Source organism: Palaemon carinicauda, chromosome 17 (assembly GCF_036898095.1).
Source record: "Palaemon carinicauda isolate YSFRI2023 chromosome 17, ASM3689809v2, whole genome shotgun sequence".
NCBI classification, from domain to species: domain Eukaryota; kingdom Metazoa; phylum Arthropoda; class Malacostraca; order Decapoda; family Palaemonidae; genus Palaemon; species Palaemon carinicauda.
Window position 1 is genome coordinate 35118567 of NC_090741.1, and position 22996 is coordinate 35141562.

General features: G+C 37.6%; 1 protein-coding gene across 1 annotated transcript in view; it reads right to left on the minus strand.

Annotated features, from left to right (window-relative positions):
* Positions 1 to 487: 487 nt before the first annotated feature.
* Positions 488 to 22996, minus strand: part of LOC137656663 (sarcosine dehydrogenase, mitochondrial-like) — a 42129-nt gene continuing 19620 nt past the window's right edge. The window contains exons 3-15 of the mRNA XM_068390836.1: positions 18240 to 18396; positions 7950 to 8113; positions 6444 to 6591; positions 5890 to 6078; positions 5569 to 5774; positions 4848 to 5010; positions 4407 to 4554; positions 4082 to 4220; positions 3686 to 3880; positions 3068 to 3268; positions 2303 to 2630; positions 1850 to 1974; positions 488 to 1047 (exon numbers count right to left, since the gene is read on the minus strand). Coding sequence (XP_068246937.1) covers positions 604 to 1047; positions 1850 to 1974; positions 2303 to 2630; positions 3068 to 3268; positions 3686 to 3880; positions 4082 to 4220; positions 4407 to 4554; positions 4848 to 5010; positions 5569 to 5774; positions 5890 to 6078; positions 6444 to 6591; positions 7950 to 8113; positions 18240 to 18396 — 2607 coding nt within the window. The 3' untranslated portion in view covers positions 488 to 603. The remainder of the gene's footprint in view (positions 1048 to 1849; positions 1975 to 2302; positions 2631 to 3067; positions 3269 to 3685; positions 3881 to 4081; positions 4221 to 4406; positions 4555 to 4847; positions 5011 to 5568; positions 5775 to 5889; positions 6079 to 6443; positions 6592 to 7949; positions 8114 to 18239; positions 18397 to 22996) is intronic.

Here is a 22996-nt window from a genome sequence, read left to right on the forward strand (position 1 = left end):
AAGCTCGATGGTTTCTTATAGATTCTGCAACCTCACCATCCTTGTGAGCTAAGGATGGGGGGTTTTGGGGGATCCTATATGTCAACTTGCTGAGTCATCATCGGTCATTGCCTAGCCCTCTCCGGTCCTAGGTTAGGTGGAGAGGGGGCTTGGGCGCTAATTATATGTATTTATGGTCAGTCTCTAGGGCATTGCCTTGCAAGCTAGGGCAATGTCACTGTACCTTTGGTATTAATTTAATCCAGTAAACTTTGGACTTTGGATTGCAACTTCTTACTAATCGTGCAAACATCACATTGTGAAAAAAAAAAAAAAACCGCATTTTCCTTTTCGTGGTTTTTTAGTACCCTTTAATAACTAGAATATCATCTGTTCAAGTCCTTGTCTTTTAAGTCTAATTTTTTTATAAAAATTTACGGGAATGAATGATACACTAAGTATATGACAATTTTATTTAAGAATTATAATGGACGTATAGAATCCCATTTATTTATTATAGGAATTTCAGTAAGATAAGCTATGAATATAAAATATAAACAGGAAAAACAGACAGATGGTATTAAAAAATTCTGTCCTCAAAAAGTGCTGGTACTTTCATGTGGTTTAGAGTTCATTGTAAAGCCCCTTTACTCTGAGATTCTTTGGATCAAAAGGAGATCGAATGTGAATTTTTGCATCCAGGAGTTCTCCCTTTGACTCTACCTTCCACTCTCCAGTTTTCAGAAAGTCATTTGTAATGTTTGCAGCATCAGGGCGACGTACGTAACCATAGGCGAGAGCCTTTCCCAAGGCAAAGGAGAACTCTGCTCTTCTGACGTAGCCAACTGGTTCTGCGTCCCTCCAGATGCCTTCCAGGCCCCAAAGTGGTTTTCTGGAATCATCCAGGGTGATGGTAACAATTTTCTTCTTGATGCCCTGAAGCTTCTGCTGTTCTATAGCCTCTCTGCCTAAGAAGCTGGTGTCTGTCTTCAGCTTGCAGGTGAAGCCAAGACCAGCTTCTAGAGGCGTGTCATCGGGCCGGATATCAGCGTGCCAGTGTCGATATCCCTGCGAAAATGGAAATGGTTAAAGTACTGATATTACGGAGTATTATTTAGGTTGTTTTTTGTTTAGCAATATTCTTATTTTTGGGTTCGAGTGATAGATTATGTAATAGTGCTTTTATAGGGATCAAGTAATAGATCAGGGATTGCTGAGATTATTCAATTATATTAGGCAGTTATTTATTATTTATATGCCAATCCTCTGCTCCAGTGATAGGTCAGGGCATAGGGCCTTAATAGATTTAAGATATGGGGATCCAGTAACAACTTTGGTTATGGTACCCATGCGACATGTTATGTTACATTGCACTGTGATAGGCTTTTTCGTGGCATCCTAGTGCCTATTATGCATTTAGTGAAGCCCCTGTATTAGTTCAAATTATCTTTATTGTTTTTTTTTAAAAATTGGGTAATAAAAGCCCTAAGAGAAGTAGGGTTAGAAAGTTCCAGAACAAAATAATATTAATTTAAAGAAGACTCTTAGGAAAGCATTTTTCTTTTTTGTGATTAAAAGCCTAAAGGTCTCTAATGTACATAACAGATAAGGATTAGTCCATCGTCCATACGCATATCTTGAAAGACATAATATAAGTATATATAATCAACACTCTTGCCCACATTTCACCTATGTGAGACTTGGGAAAGCAAGGCAATGTTAAATGATAACTCTACAAACTCTCAATACCAAACTCACAGGAACAGTAAGGTTGTGAAGGAACTGAACTTGGAACCACTTCTGTGGAAGATGATGACTGCACCACTAAGCTATCAAGAACATTTGTTGTTTGATACCTGTTTAAACTTACTTTCTCACATGATAATGAATCAATTGCACGATATCCAGCATTCACTAGACCCTTTGGTTTGCCAGCATCCATTATTGCCTTGTAGACCTCGACAGCTGAGTTGTTTGGAACGTGGAGTTCCCAGCCTATTGGAGAAGAGGTTTAGACTAAGAATGATTGAATTCCTGATAGGATTGAAATACCCTATATTTCAGAATACTGCATTTTCTGATCAAGCTTCTTTATAAGTAACATACTCTTGTTTTCTTCAGTCAGGTTCTATCTTTTTCAAGTTTGATAATCAAGTGGAACTTTTACTTGTTCCATGAGAGTGAGTGTATATTTTCAGCATTATTTCTACTACTACAACAACAACTACTAATGCTACCAGTAGCGGCAGCAGCTGCAGCAGTCGTAATAGTAGTAGTAGTAGTAGCAGGAGTAGTGATTCAAAAAATAAACACAAAGCCTCACCCATTTCTCCTACGAAGGAAAGCCTCAGTGCTCTCACTCTGTGGCCAGCCACGTCGATGACTTTGTGTGTGGAAAATGGGAAGGCTTCGTTGCTAAAATCTGCGTCAGAAATCCTCTGAAGGATTTCCCTGCTTTTGGGTCCTTGGACGGAAAGCATGGCCATGTCGTCGGTGTGATTGATCAACTGGACATCCCATTCATGCGTCCTCAGTTCCTTCAGGACATGGGCTAAGTTCTGCAGAGCTGCAGCGCCTCCTGCTGCTAGGTAGAAGCCTCGTCCTTCAAATGCTGGGTCGCAAGGTGAACCTTGCCCTCCTTCACAGATGCTCTGGTGATAATAATAATGATGATGATAATAAAGAAAAACTTAGTATTACAGAAGCAATAATATTAAGTTCACACTACTATTCATGCCATCCTTCTGCTCTTGTTAGGAGAGTAAGAGAAAATGAAATACCTAATCAGGTTTAAGCTGGTTTTGAATCTCTCTACCCTTATGCATTATAAGTTTGAAAACAGCAATAAGTTGTGATTTTGGTCTGTTGGGATTTTGGTCTGTTGTGATTTTGGTGCAAGTAGTTACTAAAATTATATGAAACAGGAGTACTCTCCCTATGAACACATCGATAGCATCATTTAACATCCGGCCTCCTATTAGCAATCGGCTATGATGAGGTCTAAACCCTGATAAATTTTACCACAAAGTTTTAGCCCCTAAGATTTAACTTAGTTTCAAAGAATAAAATATGAATCAACTGTACATACCACTGTTAAATCGGCCTCGATACCCCCATGTTTATTAAGCATGCAAGTGTAGACAGTTGTGCCAGTGTCCCTGTTGACGTCAGCAGAAAACAGCCAATCAGCTGCCTCCTGAGCATCAGGTCCTATAATGTAGAATTTACCAAAGTAGGACATATCAAACACAGCCGCTGCATTCCGGCATCCCAGACACTCTTCCTGGATCTGACATTAAAAAGGAGGGATAAATGGAACTAAGTATTTTTGTTACTAAACTGTGCAAGAATGTTATATTCAAATCATATTTTAGTGTTCTAGTAAGAATTATTGTTGCCTAAAATTTTTCAAATTTTGAAATGGGCCAAAATACACAATTAATAACTTGATGAGCAGGCTTTGGTAGTTTCTTGTTTGGGGTTCTATTTGACTTTTCTATGGAAGTAGCCAAATTGCGTATGAATAGCAACATCTGTGCTACTTGATGAAAAAGATGCAGCTTTACACTGAGTACAGTTTTATATTTGGTTGTCAGGGCTTGATAATGATAATTTTGAACTTATTAGCTTTTATGTTACCTCCATACTTTCACTGTGAAGAAAAACACATTAAACGAAAAGAAAAGAGTTATGCAATCATACTGACCAGTTTGTGATGTTTTGGGAAGTCAAATGAATAATCGGCTGATAGAGCTGTGGTGTATCTTTTGTCTGTATTCAGGGATGTTTGATAGGCTCCATACCAGTCATATGGTTGAGTTGGTGTGGGTTCTATATTGAACCACCCTGGCCGTTCCCAGCCATGGCGTTCTTGGAATACACATCCTTGGTCCTCTAGGATCTAAGATCAAGATGACAATTCATGATCAATCAGTGTTCAATTTTATTTGGAATACCTTAATTTATCCAGTATAAAATGAACACAAATCATAAAATCTTAGTGACTATACCTCTCCTTGCTACAGTTCGGGAAATTTTATTGTTTTTATAATAATTTTGGCGATGAATTAGGTGTGATTTCAAGGGGCAACAGAAAGCTTACCTTGTGCAATGGGGACAGTCTTTTGCCTCTACCAGCTAATGGCTCATCATGAGGGAAGACAATGCTGTAGTTCTTCGCATAAGATTCGTGAGATCTTGCCACGACCCAGTCTCTGTCCGAGTTCAAGGAAGTATGAAACCTGACAAAAGAGTAGAATTTAGTATGCAGACAGAACTAAGTATAATTCTGTTGCTAATTAGAATCAAAGGATCACTTTGGCGTATTATTCGGGAACTTATGGCCAATTGAATTAAACTAAGGGATATCTATGACATAATTAAACATTTTTCCTGTTGAAAATTGTCCTGATAAAGATCTTTCCTACCTCCTGATGTCATATCCAAACATATCAATGTCAGGTCTGCCGTGAGCGACCCACTTAGCTGTCTGGTCCCCACAACCTCCGCCCAGCATCATGCCTGCACTGTTGAAGCCACAGCAGTAGAAGAACCCTTGAATGTGAGGGTCTTCGCCTGGGGTTAATTTTTAGAGAATTATAACCATTTCTATCTTACTGTAAGTCAATTATGAAAATTTAAATGATGTTCATTACTTTCTGTCTTCACTTCTACTAAAACACCGCCTTGACTCCTGCTGGTAACATGTTGAGTGGTCTTTGTGTCATTTTAAAAATGGCATAGATCAAAACTCGAGAGTAGATAAGGTGGTTCATAACATACATATAAAAGTGTGTGAATTTAAGGATTTCAAAGCTTTTTAAATCATTACAAGTGAAAAGAATCATAAAATAATTTACTGTTCTTACCCATTAGTGGCTTGTGGTCTGGTGTAAATGACTCTGGACCACAGACAGTGGATTTGATTCCAGTCTTTTCTAAAACAGGAACCCTGTTTATGGCACCATCGATGTGTGCACTAAAGGTATTCCAATCCAGTTCATATAAGCCAAAAGCGAAGTCTCTATCTAACTGGGATAGCATTCAAAAGGCCTAGTATTAAAGCTTGTTTAAAAGCAGCTGCTAAATTTCAGATCAAAAAAGCTTCTTTAGATTACAACAGACTCCTAAATGCACAATGATTTTATGCAATGTCCCCTGAATTATGAAGTATTTAGTATTTTGCTATTTTTAGTCAAGGTTATTAATGAAGCTCAAATATGACAAGGAGCCATGTTTAACATATATGGAAAATTCTGCAAATGAGGGTACTTCAAGCTCGGACTATAAAAGTCAATTATATGCTATCTTAGATCACTTGCTTAGAATATGTATTGGTTGTTTCATCAATTACAACGGCCCTAACCCACAAGAGCATTGGAACCATAGATGTTTTAGGCATTACCAGAAGTGGCAGGGGATTTGCAAACTATGCTGGATAATTCATCTAACGCACACATTGGGAGTCTGCTGTAATATATTGTTCGAGGATTTCTTCCTTCTGTGAGATTTATTAGGATTGCTTATATCATTTTGGATTGCCAAATATTCCGAAATATAATGTAAAACCGTTGTGCATGCAAGACTCACTTTCTCTAGTAGTATGGGATCGTTCTCATATCCTCCAACAGAGAGAGCATCCCCTTGCAGTCTCAAGTAGACAGACGCGTCGTGATCACGAACATTGGGCATATTCTCAATCCCTTCGATTCTCTCCGTTACTATGTAAGCATGTTTCATAGGAACCAGCGGGAGCTCCACACCAACCATTTTTGCGATGTCATTCGCCCAGGCTCCTTTAAAATAGCGTTTTGTTATAAACGAGACAAGCATATTGAGCATTACAAAAATGTATTGACCAAATAAATTGCCTCATCATTTACACACCACCAACTGGTCTTGCATCATTACCTGTAGCATTTACAATGGCATTTGTTTTAATGATGCCATGTGGGGTATGAACTTCGCTGACTTTTTTCCCACCTAACATTGTATCTACAGTTTGGATGTTGATAACTGGACAGTTTTCAATCACTTTGGCCCCTGACCTTGTCGCTGAACGTGTCAGCGCTGTGCAGAATCCTGTCGGGTCCACTGTGCCTGAAGAGAGATGATTATTTATTTTTGTTTTATGTACATGGACTGGAAGGTCATAAACATTAAAGCGCTGGAGAGAATTATAAATTTAAATGAATAGCAATGTTGAAGGAGTATTATGCATTCTGCAATTCATTGCACCACAAAGTGGAGGAAAATAAAACTATCAGGATATTAAAAGTAAATTCTACATTAATTACGAAGATGATTGTGATGAAAAGTCCCCGTTTTGATAGACTCTTTGCCTAAAATAATGCTTCTTAGGCATCTAAGACATCCTACTTGTCCATAAACTTACCCTAAAAAACCTTTATCTGTTATGATTATCATTGTGACTGAAATTGAAACCATTTTTAAGAACTGCATACCATCTCCCGGGCAGTAGAGAGTTCCTATGATGTCCTCTGCATTGATGAGAGGGTAGAGTTTCTTGGTTTCCTTTGGGTCCAAGATGTGGCTCTCAATTCCCTGAGTTCTTCCCATTGTTAGGAGACGCTTGTACTCATCCAGACGTGCCTGGAAAAGAAGATTGAGAACAGGAAGAATTAAGAAGGATTGTAAAGGAAGAGGAGTACAAGTAGCCTTAAGAACAGGAAGAATTAAGAAGGAATGTAGAGGAGGAGGAATGCAAGTAGCATTACGAACAGAAAAAATTAAGAAGGAAAGTAGAGGAGAAGGAGAACAAGTAGCATTAAGAACATGAAGAATTGAGAAGGATTGTAGAGGAGGAGGAGTACAAGTAGCATTAAGAACATGAAGAATTGAGAAGGATTGTAGAGGAGGAGTACAAGTAGCATTAAGAACAGGAAGAATTGAGAAGGATTGTAGAGGAGGAGGAGTACAAGTAGCATTAAGAACATGAAGAATTGAGAAGGATTGTAGAGGAGGAGGAGTACAAGTAGCATTAAGAACATGAAGAATTGAGAAGGATTGTAGAGGAGGTGGAGTACAAGTAGCATTAAGAACATGAAGAATTGAGAAGGTTTGTAGAGGAGGAGGAGTACAAGTAGCATTAAGAACATGAAGAATTGAGAAGGATTGTAGAGGAGGAGGAGTACAAGTAGCATTGAGGACAGGAAAAATAATGGTGGCAGAGGAGGAAGAGTACAAGTAACAGGAGAGAAAAAATAAGAAGGAAAATACCTATTCATGAGAACAGCTGTAGAAAATACATTGTAGTTGATGAATAAAGCTGAAACATGGTGTTCTGACATTATCATCTATGTAATGCTTCTTAAGACAGATATCCTCTGTACTTATAATTAAAGATACCTGTAGGCCTAATGTACTAAGTTGTCATCAACTTCCATCTAAACGTGAATAGTGCCCACACCCAACATCTTCTGAGCCCAAGCTAGAACCAAGGATGGCCAGGCATTGGCTGTTGATAGCTCGGCAAGTAGACCAATTACAGGCTCTTAACCCCACTCCTCCCCTTCTCCTCCCTAGCTCACAAGGACAGTGATGTTGCAGACACTACTGGAAACTATACAGCCTTGAACAAGACTCCAATTTGCTCAGATAGCCCCTATAACATTTACGATTCTTCTAGAAGGTAAAAATCACTGGCTGCAAAGCCACATGCATTCACTCCACAGCCTCTACAACGTTCACAACGCTTCCAGAAGAATAAAATCACTGGCAGTTCTTTCTTCAAACAGCCTCTCCATTGTATCCAAGTACTAATAGTACCAAATTCACTTCAGTTCTCAAATGTGGCGACCAGCTGTCTATTGATCATTTTATTATTATTATTATTATTATTATTATTATTATTATTATTATTATTATTATTATTATTATTACTCTGACACAGAGGAAAGTCAGGGACCTTACAAATAGACTACTACAACTCTCCTCTCGGCAGAAAGTACCTTGTTAGAGGCAATGAAGAGACCCCCATTGTTAATCCAGCCAGGGTCCACGCCCGTCTCCTGCTCAAGTCTCATAAGAAGATCTCTGGTGGTGTTGATAAGGTGGATTTCAGTGTCATTCGGCCGAAGACGCCACAACAAACCTGCCGTGTGCCAAGTGGTCCCTGAAAGAAGGAATACCTTTTAACTTCATTTTAGGATTTACTGATCTTTAAGAAATATATTCTTTATTTTGTCCTATTTTTCATGTAAAGAAGTCACGGAGAATTTTTTCTTGTTTATTTTGTCGATCTTTTATTATTATTATTATTATTATTATTAACTGAGCTACAACCCTAGTTGGAAAAGCAGGATGCTATAATCTCAAGGCCTCCAACAGGAAAAATAGCCCAGTGAGGAAAGAAAAGAAGGAAATAAATAAACTACAAGAGAAGTAATGTACGATTAATACAAAATATTTTAAGAACAGTAACAAGATGAATAAGGTGGAGGAAAGGAAAAAGAATTGTAGGCTTAGTTAGGGTCCGCTTGCAGTGCTCCGCGTCAGGTGCACTAATTGCCACCCACAAACCCCTCCCTCCTTACAGGAAACCTTTAACTTTACTTTTACATTATCCTGCACCATTTACGAAAGTGTCAAATCTTTCGTATACATAAAATTATATTTTTAAAAAAGCTTACGTCAAGGTTGTCTCCTTTATAATTGCTTTTAAGAGAGTTTAAAAAAGTTCTGTCTCTTTTTTACTTTTAATTGACTCATTGGCTATTTTTTTCTATCTTTCTACTTTTTTATTGCTCGCCCTAGGTACTTTTTATCAGACATTTCTTACTTTTTATTGTCTTTTGTTATTTTCTTTTGCTATTTTCCTTTTTTCTCTGTTGCTACTTTTTGCCCCATGTTCTACTTTTTAGTGTCTCCCTAGTTACAGATTTATTATTATTATTATTATTATTATTATTATTATTATTATTATTATTATTATTATTATTATTTCGATTTCATAAATACAATATACACTGAAGCTAATGAGGGGCATCTTATCTATATACTTATTTTCATCGTAAATCTTCTCTCAAAATGATTTAATGAATTCCAATTCAATTTTGCAATGATATTCTGATTTATGATCTCTAGATGAAGTTTCCTTCAATATTAGGCATTTCACTCCCCCCCCCCCAAAAAAAAAAATTGTATATAAAGATCTAAGCAACAAACCTTGATCTAATAAGGTGGACGTTATGTATAGGACCTATAGTAACATCTAACTTCTTGCTGTGATGACCTATCAATCCCCTTGCTGTAATGACTTATCTATCCCCTTGCTGTAATGACCTATCAATCTACTTGTGGTAATAACCTATCATTCGCCTTACTTTAATGTCCTATCAATATCCTTGCTGTAATGACATATCAATGTCCTTGCTGTAGTGACCTATCAATCTATTTGCTTTAATGACCTGTCAATCTTGCTGTAATGACTTATCAATCTTCTTGCTGCAATGACCTATTAATCTACTTGTGGTAATGACTTATCAATATATTTGCTGTAATGACCTATCAATCTCCTTGCTGTAATGACCCATCAGTCTAAATCTTCACTATCTTCAAATCCCATATTATTATTATTATTATTATTATTATTATTATTATTATTATTACAAGCTAAGCAATAACCCTATTTGTAAAAGCAAATGCTATTAGCCCAAGGGTTCCAACAGGGAAAAATAGCCCAGTGAGGAAAGGAGAAACGTAAATAAAAATAGTAATAACCAATCAAAATAAAATTTACTAAGAATAATAGCAACATCAGATTATATCTGTCATGTATAAACGATAAAAACTTCAAAACACAGGAGAGAGAGAGAAATAAGATAGAACAGCGTGCCCGAGTGTACCCTCATGCAAGAGAACTCTAATCCAAGACAGTGGAAGGCCATGGTATATAGGCTATAGCACTATCCAAGACTAGTGAACAATGGTTTGATTTTGGCGTGTTCTTCTCTTGGAAGAGTTACTTGCCATAACTAAATAGTCTCTTTTACCCTTACCAAGAGGAAAATAGCCACTGAACAATTATATTGCGGTAGTTAACACCTTGAATGAAGAATTGTTTGTTAATCTCAGTGTTGTCAGGGGTAAGAGGACAGAGAATGTGGAAAGAGTAGGCCAGACTATTCGTGTATGTGTAGGCAAAGAGCCGTAACCAGAGAGAAGGATCCAATGTAGTACAGTCTGGCCAGTCAAAGGACCCAAAGACTCTCTAACGGTAGTATTTAGCTTTATAATCCATGCATGAAACTCTTTCAACAAATCATTCACCTTACGTATAAATATTAACTATATGAAAAATATCTTAATTTTTTCTATTTATTCACTTAACAAGTACAAAGTTCGTTTTCCATGTTTTGTTCCCTTGCCAAAACGTAAGACGTCTGGCCAATGTTTGCGTTACCTTGGCACAAAATTTAAATTATTTCAAGATGAGGTATGTTGTTGCCAAAACTCTGTCCATAAGTAGGTTAGGCTCTTCCCCTCTAGTATTAATATCAGTATTACTACAACCCTACTTGGAAAAGCGGGATGATATAAGCCCAAGGGCTCCAACATGGAAATACATCCCAGTAAGCGAAGAAAATCAGGAAGTAAATCAACTACAAGAGAAGTAATGATTAATTAAGATAAAATATTTTGAAAACAGTAACAACAATAAAATAGATCTTTCATATAGAACCTATAAAAACTTTTAATAAAAGAACAGAAAAACATGAAAAGAAATAAGTTAAAATAGTGTGCCCGATGTACTCTCAAGCCAGAGAACTCCCGAAACATCAGTGTCGTTGACTTTTAATTATCTTCCATTTCTTTCCATCTGCAGCAATTCGTCGTGTACTTTCTACGCTTTAATTTAATTGTTCTAACCTTACATTCATCCCCATATCTTTTTTTCCGATTGCCTCTTCCCTCTATTTTGTAAGTTACGTAAATTAATATTATAAAGAACTGGACCTGCTTCGTGAAGGGTACCTGACACTTGCACGCATTCGTGGCACGCACTGGCACGCATTGATGCGCGAACTCGCGTGAAAGAGCCGTGAAAATGTCGTGAACAGTGCGGGAACTCGTGTGCCAGAGCGTATCAATGCGTGCCATGCGTGCCCAGAACTTTGAAATGTTTAAAGTTTGTGGCACGCATTGGCACGCACTAAATGGCCGTGAAATAGTCGTGAACGATGCGTCAACTGGAGTGAACTGGAGTGAACAGTGCGGGAACTGGCGTGAACTGGAGTGAACGATGCGGGAAGTGGCGTGAACTTTATAATGAAGAGAAACAAAAAGGAAACGAAAAAATTAATGAAAAGGAAAGAAAAATAAACCTAATAAATTTTTATATTTGCTGTTTTAATGTGAAAAAAAAATGATATCTTATTTCAAACTATTTCTATAACTTTATAATGAAGAGAAACAAAAAGGAAACGAAAAAATTAATGAAAAGGAAAGAAAAATAAACCTAATAAATTTTTATATTTGCTGTTTTAATGTGAAAAAAAATTATATCTTATTTCAAACTATTTCTATAACTTTATAATGAAGAGAAACAAAAAGGAAACGAAAAAAATAATGAAAAGGAAAGAAAAATAAACCTAATAAATATTTATATTTTCTGTTTGAATGTAAAAATAAAATGATGTCTTATTTCAAACTATTTCTATAACTTTATAATGAAGAGAAACAAAAAGGAAACGAAAAAAATTAATGAAAAGGAAAGAAAAATATAAACCTAATAATTGTTTATATTTGCTGTTTGAATGTAAAAATAAAATGATGTCTTATTTCATGCACACACTTATTTTCCTCTATTACCAATCAAGACCCAAAACTTTTGTTTTAAATAAAAATGAACTGAAAAATAAACCCAAGAAATTTTTAAGTTTGCTGTTTGAATGTAAAAATAAAATGATGTTTTATTTCATCAACATACTTATTCTTCTTTATTACCTTAAAATGAAGAGCAAAACAAATTTTTTCTGTTTGCTGTTTTAATGTAAAAATAAAATGATTTCTTATTTCAACACACTTTTTTCTCTATTACCTTAAAATCAAAAGCCTAAAAACTTTTCATGTTTGCTGCTTTTAATGTTAAAATAAAATGCTTTCTTAATACTTGTACATATTTTATGTCTGCTATTTATATGTAAATCAAATGCTTTCTTATTGAAACAAAAATAAAGGGCAACAAAAAATACAAACGAGAAAGATACGTTTCTTCTCCTCAATGCAATGGTGTCTCTGACAGAAAGCATTGTTGTCTCTTCCGAAGCCAATCCAAGAATGTCCTCGGGTTGGAGAAGCCCCGTTTTTATATGGAGTGGCCAATTCGTGAACTGGCGTGAACTGGCGTGAACGATGCGGAAACGATGCGGAATGATGAGTGAACTCGCGTGAACGTGTCGTGAACATCTCGTGAACTTCGCGTGCCAATTCGTGCCATCGCGTGAACGTCGCGTGAACGATGCACGAACTGGAGTGAACTGGTCGTGAACAGTGCGGGAAAAACACCGTGGCACGCACTGGCACGCATCAATGCGTGCCAGTGCGTGGCAAAAATGCGCACAAGTGTCAGGCAGGCTTGACTCTATACCGAGTGATAGATTCGTTACCCCGAAACCGATAAAATTTTGAAAATTTTAACGTCATCGATCTAGATTATTTTTTTTCAATACTGCGGATAATCCTTTTGTTCTATAATAATTATAAAAGTATATCCAAGACACCAGGGGGGGGGGGGGTGACGGTGGGACATAATTTTCGTATTCAGGGACATATCAATTACCTCTATCCCATCATTTTCCTCCTAGTTTTAACAGATGCTGGAAATCAGGCTATTAAGGATAATAGAAAATATATATACTCAACACAAACAGGTATAAAATAATGAAGTAATAGACTAAGTCATTTTTCATTAGGTTCGTGGTCAGATTAATTGTCCATATGAATATTTACTGCCGTAGCCCATTGTTTACATACGAACAGTAACGAACTTCGAAGTCGGATACATCAACGTTTGCTGCAGTTGCCTGTGAGTTTGTTACTAATTTTCCTGCATCTAAACATTTGATTTGCGTATTAGACATAATCATTCTGCAAATATATTATGTTTTAACGTTATAACTAACAAAATAGTAGGTATGTCAAGTTCACCACGAATATCTTGCGCTATTGACCCTTAAGGACTCGGCCACACCAAGCGCGATGAGCTGCGCGGTAGCGGCATGACTCGGGCGGCAGGCCAGCGACAAAATGTTGGGTGGCCACACCGGAACCGCCACACCTCTCTTGCCTCCTCACTCCCTGCTGATAGCCTTCCTCGTAAACATGATGATGATGTTTGAGTAGGAAATTACTTCCGATTGAAAATCTTTATTTCAATCTGAACAATATATTACACAAGAGTATGGATTCTCGGTTTTGATAAATAGAGAAGTGAAAATAAATTAATTTTGAAATTAATGTCCTCAGTCTCGTTTGTAGGGGGACAGATTTAATGAATATCTGCATATTTCTCAAGTCTTTTAATTCTTTGATGGCAACATCCTTCCTGGATTCAGGCTCAAAAAGCAAACGTCGAACTATAGAGAACCTCAATCTCTCTCTTACCAGTTATTATAATTGCTTCAAATATGATAAAGTTCACGAAAAATCATTGTCCCTTTCATTCCAGAATTAACTAGCATTTGCATAAGATATATTGTTTAAATGTACATAGATTCTTTTCACATTTGAAATTTCTCTACCTCTCATATATATATATATATATATATATATATATATATATATATATATATATATATATGGTGATTAAATAGGTTGCAAAGCACAAAAAGGCTTAGGCCTACCCACTATTTTATTACCATCCATTTGCAGTTGATTGCCATAACTTCCATTTATTTAATTGATTTTTGCTCTCCTCAACACCTCCCAATAAATTGTTGATTAGTTATGGCTGGAAACGAACAACTGAACACGTACCCCTTCAGGAACTGATGAAAAATGGCGTAATCTCGGGTGAAGACACTCAAACCGCCGCGATATTTTAAAACATGAAACATAGTGTGGCGGCAACTGCAGCGGTTGGAGGCTTCTCGCGCCTCCTATCTGGTCACCTACATAAGATACCTAAGGCCGGCCATACACTATCATGTACACCTGACAGGTACGCCTGAACAGTTACGCCTGTCAGGTGAGTAAACTTGATGTGTGAGTGGCGGTTTCATCAGGTGTACCTGAGCAGGTCTCTTAGTTATTAATCCTTTGATGTGGACAGTTTAAATATTTTGTAATTTTGACTTATTTTACAGTTGAGTTCCTTTAATCAAGGGAGATATAAGTGACAGCAACTCGTTGTACACAGATTCATTCATGTGCAGAAATTTGTCATAATCAGATGATTCATGTCTCAATTCATTAAGAAGATTGATATGGGTAAATTTGTATCTTCTTTGCAGCCATTCCTTACACCATTGTTTGCGTTTCTTCCGTCTGTTTTTACATTTCACAAAAACTACAGATAATAAGGAGAGAAAGTACAACTCATCTTCTCGAGAATCCATAGCTAACTGACAAACTTGACAGGTATGCATGAAGAATGTGTGTGCTCCTCAGGTATCAGGTATACATGACAGGCGTAACTGTTCAGGCGTACCTGTCAGGTGTACATGCTAGTGTATGGCCGGCCTTAGGTTTCAATTTGCCGGGGAACCTCTTCCCGCTAACCGCGCCGCTAGCCGCGCTTGGTGTGGCCGAGCCCTAAGACAGCTAACTAGAGGGGCACTCAATAGAGTGCAGACCTCCTCAGCGGCAGCTTATTTCTCGACCTTGACCTCAACATGTATTAATTGACGTGGATTTCCACAGACTCAAATATGAACCAAGTTTGAAGTCTGTGGCAACGATGTCCAAACTTATGGCTGATCACGTGAATTGACATTCTGCTTGACCGTGGCCTTGACCTTCGCAAAATTTAACCATTACAAGCATTTTACATAACAGTTAATCACTACAAGTTTCATTACTCTACAATCAAAATTGTGTCCAGGAAGCTGTTCACAAACAAACAAACACACAAACGGTGTAAAACATGACCTTCCAGCTTCGTTGGAGGTAATAAATTAGTAAGCAAAGTGTGGACAGACAAGCAAATATTTGTGGCTATTTTTAATGCGCATATATTGTATGATTGTATTCAGAAGTAAGCATTTTCTTAATCAATTATAAAAAAAAGCTTTAATTCTCGAAAGGGTTCCCACAAATGAATTACCACCACGCATCTCTATCCCTCTTTCAAATTTAATTAAAACAATATACAATTACATTCTTTTACTGGCTGCCAACGCAAGAGCCCGTGCCTTGCATAAGGCAAGGCAATCTACCTACACACGCGCGCGCGCATCTCTTTCCTCCACCGCTACTTCTCTTTCTCATTCAACTGTGTTGTTATTTGCAAAGTTTTCATTTCATACATTCAACAATCAATTCACTCAATATTCATTCTATATTTTCTCTTGGTTTTCCACGAGAGATTCTCCTTCTAGTCACTAATTTACACCTTTTGCTACCATCTTCTATTAAAGTGTTTTTTCCCATTTGTATGGAGTAAGCACTGTTGCCTTCTTTTTTTCTTTCTGAATTACTTGCTTTGGTTTTGGTGTAAACCGTAGTCCCGATCGGCTGCCCTGCCTGACATCGCTTAGGTCCCGGTAGCGTATGTTCATGTGTTGTACCAATCACCAGCGTCCTTCCTCTCGGCAGCGAGGAGTCCTGGCGCTGTTAGGGCCCGGCCAGACCAAGCGCGGCTAGCGGCAAGAGGTTATGGCGGCAAATTGAAACCTTAGGTATCTTATGTAGGTGGCCAGATAGGAGGCGCGAGGCTTCCCGCGCCTCCTATCTGGCCACCTACATAAGATACCTAAGGTTTCAATTTGCCGCCATCTCGCTCCTCCTATCTGGCCACCTACATAAGATACCTAAGGTTTCAATTTGCCGCCATAACCTGCTTCCCGCGCCTCCTATCTGGCCACCTACATAAGATACCTAAGGTTTCAATTTGCCGCCATCTCGCGCCTCCTATCTGGCCACCTACATAAGATACCTAAGGTTTCAATTTGCCGCCATCTCGCTCCTCCTATCTGGCCACCTACATAAGATACCTAAGGTTTCAATTTGCCGCCATAACCTGCTTCCCGCGCCTCCTATCTGGCCACCTACATAAGATACCTAAGGTTTCAATTTGCCGCCATAACCTGCTTCCCGCGCCTCCTATCTGGCCACCTACATAAGATACCTAAGGTTTCAATTTGCCGCCATCTCGCGCCTCCTATCTGGCCACCTACATAAGATACCTAAGGTTTCAATTTGCCGCCATCTCGCTCCTCCTATCTGGCCACCTACATAAGATACCTAAGGTTTCAATTTGCCGCCATAACCTGCTTCCCGCGCCTCCTATCTGGCCACCTACATAAGATACCTAAGGTTTCAATTTGCCGCCATAACCTGCTTCCCGCGCCTCCTATCTGGCCACCTACATAAGATACCTAAGGTTTCAATTTGCCGCCATCTCGCTCCTCCTATCTGGCCACCTACATAAGATACCTAAGGTTTCAATTTGCCGCCATAACCTGCTTCCCGCGCCTCCTATCTGGCCACCTACATAAGATACCTAAGGTTTCAATTTGCCGCCATAACCTGCTTCCCGCGCCTCCTATCTGGCCACCTACATAAGATACCTAAGGTTTCAATTTGCCGCCATCTCGCGCCTCCTATCTGGCCACCTACATAAGATACCTAAGGTTTCAATTTGCCGCCATAACCTGCTTCCCGCGCCTCCTATCTGGCCACCTACATAAGATACCTAAGGTTTCAATTTGCCGCCATCTCGCTCCTCCTATCTGGCCACCTACATAAGATACCTAAGGTTTCAATTTGCCGCCATAACCTGCTTCCCGCGCCTCCTATCTGGCCACCTACATAAGATACCTAAGGTTTCAATTTGCCGCCATAACCTGCTTCCCGCGCCTCCTATCTGGCCACCTACATAAGATACCTAAGGTTTCAATTTGCCGCCATAACCTCTTGCCGCTAACCTCGCCGCTAGCCGCGCTTGGTCTGGCCGAGCCCTTAGGTCGACAATTTGTGATTTGTGAGTTGTGTTTAGGTGTTGGAACTGCTTTATTTGTGTGTGTATTTGTCTGTAACACCCATTTGCTTTAAGGAAACCTATCCGTGCATTGCTACCATCCATCACCTTAAATATTAAAACTTACATTGGAGGAAAGGGCTTTTAGTATTACAGGACTGGTATTTTAGACCCTGAATGGAACCCAATAAATCCTATAGTATAACAGCGTTATAAAATAATAAGTTTATTTTTATCATCATTACTTAAACTGTAAAATCTTGCATAGTCCCTACAGTTATGTAGAAGACTTGTACAGTATTTCAGCCAATCTGTAAAATGGGGACTTTTAAACTTATTGACTAACTAATATTGATAAATCACTCATTCTTTTCCCTTAGTATCATCCATAGTTTCATATTTATATGTCATTAGAATACACCAAATCATGCCCATTTCTTCTAAAGTGCCCCCCCCCCCACCCCCCACCCCCAAACCCTAAGTTATATGCGCTCGTTTCTCATGCCAATATTAACAGCATAAATTTATCACACACCCCTCCCCCCTTTTACAGATCAGATGACACCCCCGATTAGGTTCGTGGTCAGCTAATTAGATTAATAATTGTTCATTAAAATATTGACTGACGTATCGCATTGTTTACATGCGAAGTCGGCAACCGCCAACAATTACAACAGCGGCCTGTCGGTTTTTTTTTTTTCATTTTCTTCTTACATCTAATCCTTTGATTTTCGTACTAGACATAATTATGTTTTCTACAAATACGTTATGTTTTAAAGCTAAAACTAGCAAAATAGTAGATCTATTATTATTATTATTATTATTATTATTATTATTATTAATAGCTAAGCTACAACCTTAGTTGGAAAAGCGATATGCTATAATCCCAAGGGCTCCAACAAGGAAAAATATCCCAGGGAGGAGAGAAAATACAAAAATAAATAATCCATATGAGAAGTAATGAACAATTAAAATAGATTATTTTAAAAACAGTAACAACATCAAAACAGATATTTCATATATAAACAATAAAAAGACAGTTGCTGCAAATTTTGAACTTTTGAATGTCTAACGGTACTTGAACCTCGTTCTGTGATACCTGCCGTGATTTTGTTGGCTTCCAAGAGGACGGCGTTAGTTATGCCAAGTCTCACCAGGTGGTATAAGGTGTTGCATCCTAAGGACCCTCCTCCGATGATGACCACGTCAGTCTCTTCTGGCAGGGATTGAGGGCTGCTTACGAAGGATCCCTGGTCCTGTAGGAAGAGGGTTAAGTTAGTATCCGAAACTTTATTTGCGTTTTATTGTTTAAGAAGTATGAAAGGGAAATTTAACATTACAGTTTATCAACAGTATTGATGATTTTGCATCGTTAAAAAGAGCATTATTATTATTATTATTATTATTATTATTATTATTATTACTGGTAAGCTACAACCCTATTAGGAAAAGCAGGATAAGCACAAGGGCTCCAACAGAGAAAATAGCCCTGTGAGGAAAGGAAATAAGAAAATAAATAGACTACAAGAGAAGAAATGAACATTATAAAATATTTTAAGAACATTAAGATGATAGATTTTTCATATATAAACTAAAAACTTAAAAAAACAGGAGGAAGATATACAAAATTAAAGAAAAAAAACCCACATTTCTCATAATAGATATATACTAGTAGGGTGAGGCAATTTTGGACACCTTTTTAGTAACCTTTGTACAAAATCTATATTAATAATTTATGACCAAATACCAAACATGTTTTCAGGAGAGGGAGGTCTCATCTATAAAAATGGCTTGTTTCATAATCATCAAAGAATTAGAAATTCTCGTATTACAGTAATAAAAAAAATATCTCAGAGGCGAGGCAATTTTGGACAGTGAGGCAATTTTGGACACGTCTGTATTTCCGTTAAGCGCCAACGCTCAGTTGGGCAAACTATGACAATTTGTGGTCCCTATCAATATAAATATGCTAGAAAAAAATTATAGACTTACATAAATTTTTGTGTCCGTAATCCAAGATTGTCCAATTTTGCCTCGCCAAGAAAAAAGGGAGAAGTTTGCCTGTCCAATTTTGCCTGACCATGGTTTTGAAAACTGTCCAATTTTGCCTTACTATATGAATATGTAAATCAAACTTTGTATTCGAGCACACAAATATACATTTATGTATAAATATTCATATATGTAATCATAAAAATTCAAAATAAGACATAAGGGGTGCAGTAAAAGGGGTGTCTGCCCAAGGTGACACCCTAAAAGTGAGTGACACCCTGAGAGTTACATTAAAAACAAAAGTTTCTTTCTAGCTCGATGGTTATGATATGATTTTCAAAAATTTATTTAATACTGGGGACACACTTAAAGCTGTTGACACTCAGGGGGTGAAACTTTCATAAAGATTGACCAAAACATGGTAACATCCTCGAGAGGGGTGTCAACCCAAATGCTAGAAATATCTAAAAAAAAAAAAAAAAAAAACTCTACTATATTTACAGTATTGTTCCTATAATAATTCACATATCCAAATGAAAATTTCAGGAATTGAAATAGAATACATTTTCACTGTTCCTGCTAATTTCCATGTTGATAACTGTCATGTTGCCTTTTTGATATGGTGTTAAATGGAGCAACATTAGAGTGAACAGCATGATAGATACATCAAGGAGGGGCAAAGCTGATCCCATAAACAATATTCGTCCTAAGTTGTACCTATCCATTTTATTCTTATCATTGTTACCTCATACTATGAACGAGCCATCAAAGAGATACTTTTACCTACAAAAGAAAGGGATACAATCGAAGATTTAAGAAAAGATGAAATGAAGAAAAATAAAATGAAAAACACAAAGAGAGATAGAAACATGACAAATCATGGAAATACAAAGCAACCAAATATCTCGAGATTCTTTAGGAAAAAATGTCTGCAAACACTAACGTAAATACAAAATCTAAATTGACCAGGGTAATAAATAGTGATAATTGAACTCTGCTAGGATAGTCCCGATAGCGAATGATAAGGATTTATTTATACCTGAAATAAAAAAGAAATTCAAATTATTTTGGAAGATATTAAGGATCGTCCATTATTTTGCATTGGTAGAGCAACAAAGGAGTTTTTAGAGGAAGAAGGAGGCTAAGTGACTCGCCTTGAGCTAGATGCTTGAAGCCACTGCCCACATATCATCATCATCATCTCCTCCCACGCCTATTGATGCAAAGGGCCTCAATTAAATTTCGCTAGTCGTCTCTATCTTCAGCTTTTAATTCAATACTTCTCCAATCACAATATCCTACTTTATGCTTTTTAGTCCTGAGTCTTCCAACTCTTCTAGTGCCTTGTGGAGGCCAGTTTAAAGTTTGGTGAACTAATGTCTCTTAGGGAGAACAAAGAGCATCCCCAAACCATCTCCATCTACCCCTCACCATGATCTCATCCACATGTGGCGCTCGAGTAATCTCTCTTAGTTTCATTTCTAATACTGTCCTGTCATTTAACACCCAATATTCTTCTGAGGGCTTTGTTCTCAAACCTACAAAATGAGTTTCATTAATATACCAAGATTCACGACCACACAGTAACACCGATCTCACTAAACTGATATATAGCCTGATTATTATATGTAATTTTAGGCGACCTGATTTCCAAATTTTACTTAACCTAGCCATCCTCTGATTTGCTTTTTTCAATCTTTCATTAAACATAAATTCTAAAGCTCCTATATTAGATATCATAGTTCCTAAATATTTAAATAATTCTACCTCATTAATCCTTTATCCTTCCAAAGATATTTCATCTTCCATTGCATATTCCGTTCTCATCATCTGTCTTTCTTCTATTTATCTTGAGCCCAACTTCATGTAATTTTTCATGCATTCTGGTAAGCAAACTTTCCAAGCCCTGTGGTGTTCTGCTAATTAGGACAGCGTCATCAGCATACTTTAGGTCTCCTAATTTTCTATTACCAATCCAGTCCAATCCTTCTCCACCATCCCCAACCGATCTATTCATTACAAAATCTATGAGGAGGATAAACAACGTAGGTAACAACACATTTCCTCAGAGTACTCCACTTTTCACTGGAAATTCGTTTGATAAGACGCCACTAACATTAACTTTGCATTTGCTATGCTTATGAACAGACAATTAAATTTACATATTTGAGAGGAACTCCATAATGTCGCAGGACTCTCCACAAAATTTGCCAGAGCACATAATCAAAAGCTTTTTCATAGCCCACATATACCATCAAAAGTGGAATTCTATACTCTACATATTGCTGTACCACATGTCTTAAATGAAAATTTGGTCAGTACAACTTCTACCTTTTCTAAATCCTGCTTGTTCATCTCTCAACTTTTCATCAATCTTTCTCTCTAGTCTCTTTAGAATGAGCATTCTATATATTTTCATGACAGCTGACGTAAGTGTGATGCCTCTGTAATGATTGCAATCAGTCAGATCTTTTTTTGTCATTTTCACCAGCAGTCCTAGCTCCCATACATAAGGCTTTGCCTCTTCACGCCACATTCTAAAAAATAATCTTGTAGGTAATCTGGGAGTCACTTCATTTTCAGGCAATATCATCTCAGCAGTTATTCCTTCGTATCCAGGGGCTTTCTATCTTTTTTTTTTTTTTTTTTTTTTTTTTTTAAGAATAGCTTCGACTTCAAACACACCTAATTCATGCATGGGCACATCAAGGTCTTCATCAGTTTCAGGTATATCAACCAAATTATTCCCTTCGTATTTCCTATTTATGACCTCACTAAATGTTCAAGCCAACGTTACTTTTCTACATGTTCTTTTGTTATAACAGATCCATCTTTCTTTTTGATGAGTATATGCTTCTTTTTTCCCGTAGAGATTTCATTAATAATTCCAAGAGCAATTCCTACAACAAAGCCACTCCCTGAATTCATAGCTTTGTCAGCCTCATCTGCTTTCCTGTGTAAATATTCTCTCCAATCATTCCTGATATTTCTTTTGACCTCACTATCAATACTGAAATACTTGGCATGCTCTGCATTGTAATTTTCATTACTTCCTCGAAAACTTTAAGAAATCAATTTCTGTCTTTGTCTTCTTTTTATAGTATCCCAAGTATCATTTGATATACATGGTTTTCTCCTTGAAACTGTATGTCCCAAAACTTCGTCTCTTAAAATCTCTTAAGACTGTAAATCGATTCCTACATTCAGTTACAAAGATTTCTGTGCTCATCCTCTAGAAGCTTAGTTGTATCAAACTTAGGTATTCTATCTACATTTCTGTTGGGTTCTTTCAGTTTTAATATTTGTGTGGCAATGGGGAGCTGGTGATCACTACCAATAACTGCACCTCTATATCTTGTTACATTTCCCAGAGTCCTCCTCTCTTTATCAATGGCTATGTGATCTATTTGATATTTGTAATTGCCACATGGTGAAGTCCTTGTACATTTGTGGATCTCCTTGTGCTGGAAAAGAGTACCTCCAATAACAAGATCTCTCTAGGTTCTCACCTATTATACTCTGCAGTTCTTCACAGTATTTATCTTTCCTTTCTTCAGGGGAATCATTTGATTTGCCTTGGAAGATGGAATCTTCGGGATCTTGAACCCTTCTGTGAAGCCTCTTCCCTTTTTGCCCGGCGGGCATGCTGTCATGCGTTTGCGGGGAGGGGAACGGGGCAATTTTAACCTGTCAAAAAGTTTTTATTCTTTTTGCGTCTCGCGCGAGTGCGAAGGAGAGTACTGCAGCATTGGCGCACAGGATGCTGCTGGTGCTCAGTTTCTGCGGAAGCACAGTTTTTGGTGAACGCGCAGAAAAGCGATGGCGCGCAGGAAACCAATGCGTAGGGTGAATATACAAAGAATA